Source organism: Podarcis bocagei, assembly GCF_964188305.1.
Source record: "Podarcis bocagei genome assembly, chromosome: 16".
NCBI classification, from domain to species: Eukaryota; Metazoa; Chordata; class Lepidosauria; order Squamata; family Lacertidae; genus Podarcis; species Podarcis bocagei.
In genome coordinates, this window is record NC_138142.1 from 11,792,831 (window position 1) to 11,804,969 (window position 12,139).

Here is a 12,139-nt window from a genome sequence, read left to right on the forward strand (position 1 = left end):
ACAGGCCTTTTGGTGCCTAAGGCTGAAGATGCCTCCCTTCCTGTGTTGTAAAAATAGGATAATACATTAAATAGCTGACAGATTGGTGCCCTTTGTGGACACCCAAACTACTGCTTGAGGTGCTTCCTTATTCTGTCTACAAGAAGGGATCATGTTCCCTAGTGTCTTTGGAATATAACTTCCCTCATCTCCCTCCTTTCTACAAACAAATGTAAACAGATTGCTTGGGGTAACAGAAAAGACAGGAGGAGAATTGCTATGGGCTGCAATTTCTTTAAATGGATTTCTCTATTGGATAATAAACACACATTTGTTTCCTATTTTTCTGCATGGGCCACATATCCCCCCCTTTCTGTGAAGATACCCCATTTCCAGGGCATTCCCCAAATCCCGGTGTTTCAAACCTGGGAAAACACAACTCTTCCCCTAATGTCACATTTGTTGCTATTGTGGTTGTTGTGCAGAATGTGATTATGTGTATGTTGCTTGTAAGGTGCAGTACAAGTCTTCCCTTCCTCATTTGCACTACCATTTATGAAAAGTCTTTTTTCAGATTTAAAACAAAGGTAAAGGCAGTGGCTGTGTTCATCCATCTCACTAAGCCGTGGTTTAGTGCAACATACACAGACTAGAACCGAAATAAGTGGGTTGGTGGGGGAGAGAAAAGCTATTGTGAGTGTGTGGCTTGTGTGCTCCTGCTCCCCATCCCCTCTCCTCCTTCTGTGTGGCCATGAGGGAAAATTTAGAAGCTTCTGCTCTTTGTTTTGGTTAACTGTAGTTTGTTATATTATCTGGCGGGATAAACTGTGATTAACTATGGTTAGTTTCAAGGCAGCCAACCACTAACAGTAGCTTATTGAAACTGACTATACTTAATATTAACAATGAATCCTGGTCCTGACAACATGCAAACAGTGGTTAATGTAAAGCAGAAGCAAATGAGGGGGCATGGGGAGTGCAGGCGCCCACAATCTACTCCAGCTCATTTCTGCTTATGCATGTTGCACTACCATGGTTTAGCATGATGTGTGAATTCAGCTTCCTGTTTAGGAGTTCGCATCTGGCTCAGTTTCTTCTTTTAAAAAAGTAAAATAGTAAAGCTATTGTCTGCCCCCTCTGCACATGTATTACACGACATAGGGTTTCAGTTTTGGTAAGCGAACAATATTTGGATTTATGTGTAATCGTAATGTGATGTTTTCATGTAGGCCTGTTGAAGGCACCACAAAATACATTGCCTACAGTAGCAATATCAAAGACTTACCATGGACACTGTGTGTTAAATGTGGTGAAATCGGTATTGTTCTGGGGACAGATTTTTGTGCAGGAGCTTAACTTCATTGTTAGTATATATGTGGGTGAAAATCCTTTGTATTGGACACTGCAGTTATTGACTGAGCCGAGCCTTTAGTTTTTGTATATTCTTCTTCTTTAAATATCCCTCCCCATGTCCCTTTTGGTCCTTTATCCAAGGTTCAGAGGGTAAGGTTTATTGATGTTGTTTCATTCTGCATTATGCACTGAACAATTGAACAGTTTCAGTAGATGAGTCCATTGATAAATCACACACACACAATCAAGTAACACAATTGGAACTGAAGGCTACCAGTGTTGTGCACAATCATACAAGAACACTGATGCGCATGCACGCGCACACACAGTTGAGTCAGATATGAAAATTCAGTGACACTATGGTATATTGATTATGCAGTTAACTCCATGTTGTTGTCCTTCCACAGAAGGAAGGCAGGACGCTGTGATACAGTGCAATAAAATAATTCATGGTTGCTGCAAATTTGCAAGAGTCCCTTGCATGCAGTGCAAATGGGGAAGGGAACTGGGACATCTGCAAGAACTGAGCTGTTGTGTGACTTGTGTAATGCAGTTCATTATCAAGTTAAGTGAATCTAGATTGCTGCTAACAGAGGCAGTAGATCTTCTTGGTTTTTTTAACTGGAATCCTGAGATACACTAACTGGAGACTGGTACAAATATATGCATTTAGGATTAAATAATTCTGATTCCAGGAATTTGTTTTGAGTACCAGGGCCGAACTGAGTGCCCGTCCTTCCACAGAAAAAGGCAATCCTAGTTGCACACATGCAAACACCACTTCCTTCATTTCAGCAATATAATTTGGGGGTGAAGTCATAATTTGGGGGTAGAACCCAGTCTACTTTCTGCCCTACCCTGTTCTGTCTCTTCTTGCTAGTATTCTGGATGCAGCTTTAAATAATAAGCATGTTCAAGTTTTAAAACAGTCTATACACACACAATGTAAAATTGATATTAAGCTTTTGACCTGGTACTGAATTAGCAGGAGAAGTTGGGTTGTCTGTGGGGCAGGTACTGGGGTGATGATGGGTAAGGTTGGCACAGCAAAAAGAGTGTTTGTGATTTGATTGTATTTGGCCCCCTTTAGCCTGGGATTTAAATTCAGCACCAGTCAGTCTAGTGTCTGGAAGGTGTTTACCTGTACCCCCAAAATAAGGGGCATCTAGAAGATCTAGAAGAAAACTCATTGTTTTAAGGATTTAGATGCTGTAGGTTGCAACCGTTGTTAATCCTACTCAGAGTAGACCCATTTAAATTAATGCACGTGACTAACTTGGGTCCATTAATTTCAGTAGGACTCAGCTGGACACGACACTATATGTTTGCGCCTTAGTTTGTTGATAAAGAAATAGGTTGGTTGGGTAGACGGGGGCATTTGAGGTTTTGTTTTTTTACAGGGAATGGGAAAAGTGAATTGTCAGGAGCCTTTTTAATATGCTTGTCAGCATCACAGGGCTGGTCTGCAGTAAATAAATAACCAAAAGCTTGGCTAGGAATGGCGACTGACCTTTGTTTCACTTCTGCTGCAAAAGATGATTTAAACATAATAACCCCGAAGCAGAATTGCATCCACAAGAGATGCTCCATCTCCCAAAGGATTTCATGGGTTATTTTGTTCAATGACCAGAGGCAACCTTTGGGGGAAATGTATGGCTAAACAGTTCTTTATCTTCTGGGTTCTGCCTCATCATCCACTGGTTGTTTTTCCTCCTCTCTCTCTCTCTTTCTCTCAAAGGCAGCTGCATTCAGTAAGATCCTGCCGCTTGTAAGCCCTTGTCACTCAGAAGTAACTCTTGATAGAGAGTATTTTTTTTACTGCCTGTAAAAGGCCCAGCCCAAAGGCCATTGAAGCAAGGAAAAATAAGCTCCCATTGATTCCGGTGATCCTTTTGGGTCAGGGCCCAGCGTTCTAGCAAGTCTGGTTATGTTTCTCTGGGTTTTTTAAAATTTTGCTTCTGAAATCTCTGGCTATGAAATATGCAGTGTTGCAGTACAATTCACGAGACACTTAATAATGCAAGCTTTCCGAGGAGGGGCAGAATAAAATCAATGATGTTGGAAAGAAAATCAACTTAGCTCAGCCCTGAGTTGAATTAAAAAAAAAAGCAGATCTCATCTCCTTCCTGTTAGACACACAGGCTGCAGTCTTTAACACATTAGCACTGCAATCTAAACCCTCTCTGTGCCATCTTGGGGAGGAGGGTTTGGATTGCATGGACCTGCCCCTCTCTTCCCAACCTCTGGCCACCGAGTGATGCCATTGTCATTCAGCCAGTTCAGCCTCATTCCACTTAGCGAACAGGTAGACCACGCATAGGCAACCTTCGGCCCTCCAGATGTTTTGGCCTACAACTCCCATGATCCCTACCTGACCAGTGGTCAGGGATGATGGGAATTGTAGTCCAAAACATCTGGAGGGCCGAAGGTTGCCTGTGCCTGAGGTAGACAGAAGTGCTGTTCCTGACAGCAGCCTATGGAAGGCCTCAAAACATGGGGCCTTCCGGGGAAAGGGGTGAGCCAGCCCCACCACTATCATATGACTGTACCAGGTCCAATCTGGCCCTGATTGCTATACCAGCTTCAAGCTGGTTCAGCAATTTGCCTGCCCCCTGACTTAGCAGAGCCGCAGGTATGGACGCTCCATTACTTTGCTAATCTTTTCCAGATGGCAACTTAAGTTTGAATTTCACTCTTACTCGGGAATAAGCCTTGCACATTCTTTTATATCATGGATCTAGCCCACTTGGAATAGTGAAAACTTTTGTCTTGTGAAGGAATTTCACTACATTAACAACTACGCTAGGTAAAAACAGAAGACCCACAGGCTAGTCTGTTACCCTCTTTCAGGCTACCCTCAATTACCCTCTTTCAGCAGCACATTTCAGAATAGTATTGTACAGTGCAATCCTTGAAAATAAGCAAGGCTGTCAAACAGTTAGGGGATTTTAAGTCAATTATTTATATTAGTTTTGATCATCTAATCAACCAATAGGTCAAATTTGCTTTTGAGTGAAAAACTAACAGTTCTAAAGAAAATACACTTTCTTGGCTTTTAGATGGTGGCTTATCATCAAATGGTATTCCCCATTGCCACACGGAACTTGCCATCTGAAGTTGTTATAAGGGCAACTATTAAAAATAATTTAAATACACTGGCCAGTTAATCTGGGGTCCCTTTTTAGGAAATTAAAATTCAGTTAACTGAGTAATTGAAAATTGAATAAATATCAGAACCCCAAAATAATGACTATTTAGCCTTTATATTTGCCCCATGAACTTTTCTTGTTTCATGGAGTGGAAAGAACCCTTGAAAGATTTTATTTAAGAAAACCTTTATGTACATGGATTTTCCTTTTATTTTTCCTTCTTTTTTTTTTAAACAGTGCGTGTTGCTGTTATCCTGGCTGAAACCCAGTGCCCCTGATTACCATGAAGCTGTTTACAAGGTTTAGGTTAATTGGATTTCTTAACTACTTCCCAGGGCAGAAGTTACAGCATGGCTGGAGTTCAAAAAGCAGAATACAGCCTGGATATAAATGGGAGAAAGCAGCTTTGTTAATAAATCTGCTAAGCAGAGTGGTGAGGGAAGAAATGAGAGGGCCTGTGTTTTGGTACAACATAGGCCTCTTTTTTCTATATCTCTGCCACTCCCAGTTCTGTCCTTCCTTATTCAACAAGAGATAAGGATCCATCTCGATACCTTGTGCTTTCAGTGGGAAGAATAATTGAATATAGCTTATGTGTTGCATGGTTGCCTCAATGGATAGGAAAGATATAAGATCAGGGCCCAGTTTTCACATGCTTCCTCTCCTCACCAGCTTCTCCATCCTTGGTTCTTTTTTTAATGGCACAACATTGCACCCTCCAGGTGTGACACATAACTGCAGCCTTCGACCTCAGACTGATTTGTTTTCTTATTGCTGTTGGGAAATCATAAACTCTCATTTAGTTAACCCTCTTTCTTTTGTTCTTTTCAGGCTTCTGAAGGCTCAGAGAAGCTGTTCTCCCCTGCAGCAACTAAAGGTAGGTAATTTTGAAGAAATACTTCCCTGATGTTTTGTTGAGCTGCTTGTTGTTCATCTGAAGACATATTTCCAGGGCATGAAAACTACAGGATGCATTATCCATCCAGGTATAACCAGCAATACTGGGCTTCAGAGGCAGGCTGAGCTTTGGATCGCTCAGTTTGCCCTGGAGAACTCTGCCCGTTGTAAGAAATCTCAAGAGGCAGCGCCCCATTGATTCCTTTTGCCCACTCTTTTCTCCAGGTCAGCCATGATTTTGTTGTTGTTGTTGATTACTTCATTGGTGTAAAACTACCTTGTTCCGACCCTCAAGTGGATCATGCTTTTCCAGCCTAGGGCCACACGAGTGGAAGCGGCACCCTTCCTTCCATCTTTCTAGGGTTTTCAAGGGAGAAAGAGGGAAGAGAGACACATGCACAAGGGGTAGACAGGCATACCTTTTATTTTACTTTATATATATTTATGCAGACATATCTATAAAAAATTTAATGAGCTTTTGGAGGACTTTTCCGGGATCCTGAGTTATCACATATCTGTTGTTGTGTCAGCTTGCTGTGGATTTTGTTGTAAGTTTGTTTCCCTTACAAAGATGGTATTATTTTATTTTATTTTATTTTATTTTATTTTATTTTATTTTATTTTATTTTTTATTGCTGCCAATGTGAATCCTACTCTGAACAGACCTGTTGAAAATAGTAGGTCCATTAATTTCAATGGGTCTGCCCCGAATAGAACTTAGTTGGTGACAACCCTACGACTGCAGCCTTAATTCATGGTTAGCTCCGAGTGAACCTACACTGAACACAGCAGGCCTGTGCTCCAAATAAACATGAATAGGATTCAAGTGATTTTGTGGGTCCCAATGCCTTTTCTGTTGAGTCTGAAAAGGTTGACAAAAGACTTGCACTTATTTATTATTTTGTATACAAAATGCCTATATTTGAAGGTGGGAAAACAAACTCAAAGCAACAGATAACCATAGGTTTCCAGTAGGCATATCCTGGGACGTGTTTTGTTTTCCAGTATGGCTTTAACTGTCCACAACCATGAAATGGGCTTGGTTCAAATGGCTTTCTGCCAGATTTGGTCCTCTTCCCTTCCCCAGCCTTGCTCCCTGCCAGGAAACAATCATTAAACATAAAAGTATAGAGAGGTCCTCATCTGAGGGTGGTGAGCAGCGGCTGTTTCTTTGCTGTTTCTTGGCACGAGGCTGCAGACATTTCTTCCTGGTGCAAAGGGAGTGAACTGTTCACTGTTGAAGCCTTTACAATATATCCTCCCTGTGAATAAATCAATGGACAAATAAGAAAAGGCTGTTTGTTTTGGCACCCAGCTTTCACACACATTGGTCTCTAAGACAGTCTCTCTTTCATATTCTTTTCTCTCTTCTCTCTCTCTCTATTTTTCCCCCCACCCCCCTTCCAATTTTCTGTCTGAAAGACAAGCCATTTACTTCAGGCCACATAGGAAAGAAGGTTGCTTGAATTATGGACTCCAAAAGGTTAATAATTCAGGGTACTGAGGCTCTACAGCAGGTGTAGCCAACGTAGTGCCTTCTGAATGTTGTGGGACTGTAACTCCCATCAGCCCAGCCAGTGTAACCAATGGCCATGGATGATGGGAGCTGCAATCCAACAACAACTGGAGGGCGCCATGTTGGCTACCCCATTCTCTATGTGGTACAGCTCCCTCCTTTCCATCAGCGCCCAGAACCTTAAGGAACCTTGCCTTGGAGCTACCTATCTCTTTATCTGCTGCTTTCTGAACTTGAAGCTCCAGAAGTATTTCTAGGAGAGGAGTGGGGAATACTGTGCTGGAGTCCTGTGTGGCCCTGCCACTGCTCCATCAAACCTGGCCCACTTGGTACCACTCCTCGTCTTTAGCCACAGGTGCTGCTTCTGTAAAGGATGTCCAGCAAGGCTTTCCACTTGCCACTGAGCAACAGTCCCAAAATACTTAGGATGAATTCCTTCCGGGCCCTAAGGTGTGATTCCCATGCAGGTCTGAGCCTTGGGGCCTCTCTGTTTAGAAGTTAAATGCTGTCCCCTTGACCGCATTCTGAGGACACTGTCCACAGACCTCTTAATGGACTTCTCACATTCCACTGCTGAACATCATGATAGTATTTTGCTGTGTGGGGTTTCAGGGCTGAAATCCCTCGGGTCTTTCATGTGTTGGTGTTTTGCGGCTGCCACGTGTATTTGTGGTGGGTTCCTCTTAGCCACCCCATCCCAAATGTCCATTGCCATAATGCTTCATGACCATGAAGCCTTGGGCACTGCAGTTTTTGTGCCATCACTATTCTAGGGCATTCTGAGCAAGGAATATTTCTTAGAGGGGCATTGAACTGCCAGTTATTTTCTGGACCCAATTCAGAGTACACATGCTTGTAATTAAAACCCTAAGCAATTTAGGCCCCATATATCTGATAGACCACCTCCTTCCCTACAGACTCTCCTGGGTGTTAAGATCAGCTGAGGGCCCTCTTGGTTGTTCTGGCCTTGGTCAGAAGTTCAGGGTGGTGGCAGCCCAGAAGAGAGCATTCTCTCCAGCAACTCCCAAGTGTGGGAATTTCCTCCCCACAGAGGTGTGTCTGCTACTTTCTTTATATAGCTTTTCGTGAATACTGAAGGGGCACCTCTTTCCCCCAGCACCTACCTGAGATGTGTGCTTGGGACCCACTCTATTCCTGTGACTATAATTTATTTTAACTGTTTTTGATTCTGATTTTAGGTTATTGTAACCTACTTTGGGACTTACTGGTGAAGGACAGATAATAATAATAAATGGGGGGAGGAGATGAGGGGTGCTGTCCCTTTCCCCCAAAGCTCTGTCCACACCGCTAGCATGAGAATTGTGCTATGCCACTGGTGTTAGATATTTGTTTGCATCATCCACTGGGCTTTGCAATTAGAGTAAAAAAAATCAAAGATATGTATATAAACAACTAAGCAGGTAAAATTACCAGACTAAATTAAAACATCAGTCATTGCAATTTGTGTGCTGATATAAACATAGAAACACCACTGTGCAGATGAAATTGCCAAACTCAATCAGAATTTAAAAATTACATAGTTTAAAACTCAGGGCTCTGCAGTTTTTGCTGCTACCAGCTAGTCTTTATCTCCAAGGAGAAAAGCCATGTAATAAGCGCCTAGACTCCCAGGTTGAGACTCTTAAAAACAAAGTGATTAACTCTTTATGCAAATCTCCACACAAAGAGCCAAACAACAAAATATCAGCCACAGTTTTGACACTGCCATATCCACATGGACATATCCAGTTTTGTAATGGGATTCTCTTATAATGTGTACTGCTGAAGGCAGGCACATTCAGTTGTGCACTCAATAAAGTATATTCAGGTATGCTAGATCTTGTTGATACAATGCTACCGTATCAAGAGGACTAGCTGGGAAACAAGTCGTACAAAGGACTCAATTTTCTCATTGCAGACAGATTATTTTCAAGCAAACACTGCCTCAGTATGTCCTTTGCTTTGTTCAAACCTAAATGTAATAACTCATGTGGTGATAGGCCAAAGACATAGCCACTGCTGGTGGCTCACCTGGTAAATTGCTGAAATGCCTTTCTTGTTTTTCCACCTGCAAACGGGACAGCAAAATAGGTGGGGGTAGATAACAGCTGGCAGATTTTGGCTCGACACTTTTTTTGTACCTAACTGACCTCACTTTCAGTGCTGAGGTCCAAGTGTTGAAAAATGTTCCTGTCTTGCACTCAAACCAGCCTTGTAGATTTGCATGCTGCAATAATGAATATGTTTGTTGTTGTTTGTTGTTATACTTGTTTAATATTTAAAAATCAATAAATATATATTTAAATGGCCTTGTAGATAAGATCCCCAAATTTACTACATGGAAATCATCATCATCATCCTCTGGACTGATAGAGGAGTGATGGAAAGCTATATTTCTAGGTAGGGTGAGAAGAGGGGGCTTCACTCATTTACTTGCCTGCCTGGTTTCTTAGATCAAGGATTCCACCTCTATCATTCCAGCCCAGCCACTCACTCACTTGCATGCAGTTCCTGGCCATTAATGGCTAACAGACTTAAATATAAGGTTGCCTCAAAGTCTGGTCCCCTTCAAGTGAAAAAGCCCTACCAAAGGGCTTTGAGTCGAGTAGCCAGCTGATGCAAGAACTCTAACATCTTTGGTGTTCTACCGTAAAAAGGGCCAATAAATCTCTGATTTTAAAGAGAGCTGTGGCTACTTCTTGTTAACATTTTTTTACTCCTATTGTAGAGAGGATGGACTCTCTGAGCTTTAGACTATCTAAATCTAGTTTCCAAATACTACGACTTTCAGAATTTCATGTTGGGAATCTTAGGTGACATACCCATGCAGCAGACATGTTGCCCCCAGTTCCAATCACCACACAGGCAAATTAAGGTCCAAATAGTTTACCGTTGCAAAAGATAAAAGGCTTCAGTAATACAGTTTTGTATATGTATACAGCTTGTAGGCTTTGCAGATACATATAAATACTAATAATTTCTATTGGTCCAGCAATTTAAGACATAACACAGACTACGACTCCCTTCTCAAGACTCGCTAATGAGTTGACATGCTATAATCACTTGGCCGTTGCCATAGTAACTAGCTTGGCTGACCATGCACCTGTTGGTTTTATTTCATATATAGGGTGATTTATGCCCATGAAGGAAGTTGACTCCTTCCTCTGTGTCCAGTTCCTCAAACATTTCAAACTGGTTTAACTTTCATAAGTGTCCTCCAAGCAGCCCTGCCTAAGCACCATAGATTTGTGATGGAGCAGGGAATCTCTTGTCCCCTTGCAAAACTACGGCCCCTAGAGATCACTGGGGCAAACAGCTGAGTCGGGTTTTGAATTGGTATGTTAGTTTGGATATAAATGAAGCTCTGACTGCAAGTCACAGTAGTTGGTAGCCCTTGCTTCTAACTGCCAAAATTGCATATGGTAGAAGTAGTAGTAGTATTTGATTTTGACCTATAAACAAACACACACCCCTCCAATGGTTTCCACACACACTTTCCATTCACTGCCTTCACTGGTATTAAAGTCTGATGTGCCGTCACTTCTTGAAGACTGTGGACCACCCAACCCCAAAAGAAAAAACCTGTAAGGACTTCACCATCAACTCTTTTAGCATTGGCCACTGGATGTATTAAAAGGATCGTCGTTGTTCCAGAGCATTTTAACTCCATAGAGCTTGATAGACACCCTTTACTAGGGAGAAACCCCAGCTTCTTAGAGCTACTTAAACCCTTCACAGTAATGGGCTTAAAAAAGAATCTGACCAGTCAGTACAGCCTTTGCTGAGCAGAAACCACATTTTCTCAGCAGGTAGCCTCTAATTGTCAATGTGGGATGATCTGCAACTGCCTGCCATGTGGGCTAACAGCTTGCAATCCTTTTGAAGTCTCTGCCTTTTATTTTATTGTCTTTTTTATTTTGTCTTCCTGGCCACAGAATAGTGCCTCAGGCCAGCAAGAGAGATTTCTTGTTAAGAGGACTCTGAGGTTTTGACTAGCATGTCTGATCCAGAAAAGAGACCGTGTTCTTTGGAGATCAGGGCTGCATAATTCTGTTGCCTTAAGGGGACTGAGTGTTTTCCTATGTTCCCCCCACTCCCCTTTCCTTCCCTGCTGTGCTAAACTGTCATAGTAAATCATTTTAAAAACTAGAAATGCAAAACCTCCAGAGATAGGGCATGCTGCTTCAGAATGGATACCTTATTATTTCAAGAAGGACTTGGGGGCGTGGGAGGGTTTGGAAATGGATGGTTACTTCACCTGGCTCCCGGCAGGCTTCCAGTGAAGTGGAAACTAACACAGGCGAAGCTGCTCTCAGCATATACAGTACTCTGCAGCCTTCTGTTTTTGTCTAGGGAAATGAGCTTGGCGGAAAGAGATCCAGGCTATGCCCCCGCTGCTGCCTGTGGTCTGACCCTGGGCAAGTTCTTTTGCTTCTGCATTTCCTCTGTTCCTCCCCCACTTGTTTCTCTTGTCTTCCTTAGAGGCATGGAATTCGTCAGCGAGATGAAATATTTTATTGAGGCCAACCAGTAATGGAGATGGCTAATTAGATTTCCTTTTGGCCGGGAGTGGGTGGTTCTTGCTGGATCTCAGTTTACACAAATGAAAAGTAATCTGGGGGGGGGATCAAATTAAAATAGTCCGTCATAATTAGCAGCTGTTCCAGCACTTCGTCTGAAATCTAAATGTGTGGGAGCCATCCCTTTCAGGCCTGCCTTTTTATGGTCCGAGTACTATATTGCCTGATTAAAGCTTGATAAACCTCTTAGGCAGCTGGTTGACCAAATGCAAGAAGTGGATGCACAGAATCAACGAGTCTCTTTATGTGGAAATTAAGGAGAGCTGGTGTGGTGTCATGAAACAGGACAACCCCGGTTCAGAACTTTGTTCAGGTATATGAAGTGCTTTGACCTTGGGACAGTTACTATTTCTCAGCCTAGCCAACTTTACAGGGTTGTTTTGGGGATAAAATTTGGACGAGGAAAAAATAATAATAAGCAGCCCATACTTTATCTGCCTTCTCCTGATTTTTAAAGTCCAGTTCCATTTCACAGAAATTGTAGGTACATTTCTTTAAATGCTATGTATATGTGTTTTTGTGTTGTATGGTAGCCATCCCCATCGTTTGTATCTGTACATGGTTTCATATTCCTATGTAAGACATTAAGGCAAGACAGATAGAGAGGTATGTGTTTCTCATGTTGTAAGAAATGCTGCAGATACATTTGTGGCACAGGTGTTTGT

The 12,139-nt window shown here is 42.2% G+C and overlaps 1 protein-coding gene across 11 annotated transcripts in view; it reads left to right on the top strand.

Annotated features, from left to right (window-relative positions):
• Nucleotides 1-12,139, top strand: part of FBRSL1 (fibrosin like 1) — a 792,844-nt gene that overhangs the window by 696,218 nt on the left and 84,487 nt on the right. For all 11 annotated transcript variants that reach the window (XM_081174684.1, XM_081174690.1, XM_081174687.1 and 8 more), the window contains one exon: nt 5,313-5,358. In XM_081174684.1, the coding sequence (XP_081030810.1) occupies nt 5,313-5,358 (46 nt within the window). The remainder of the gene's footprint in view (nt 1-5,312; nt 5,359-12,139) is intronic.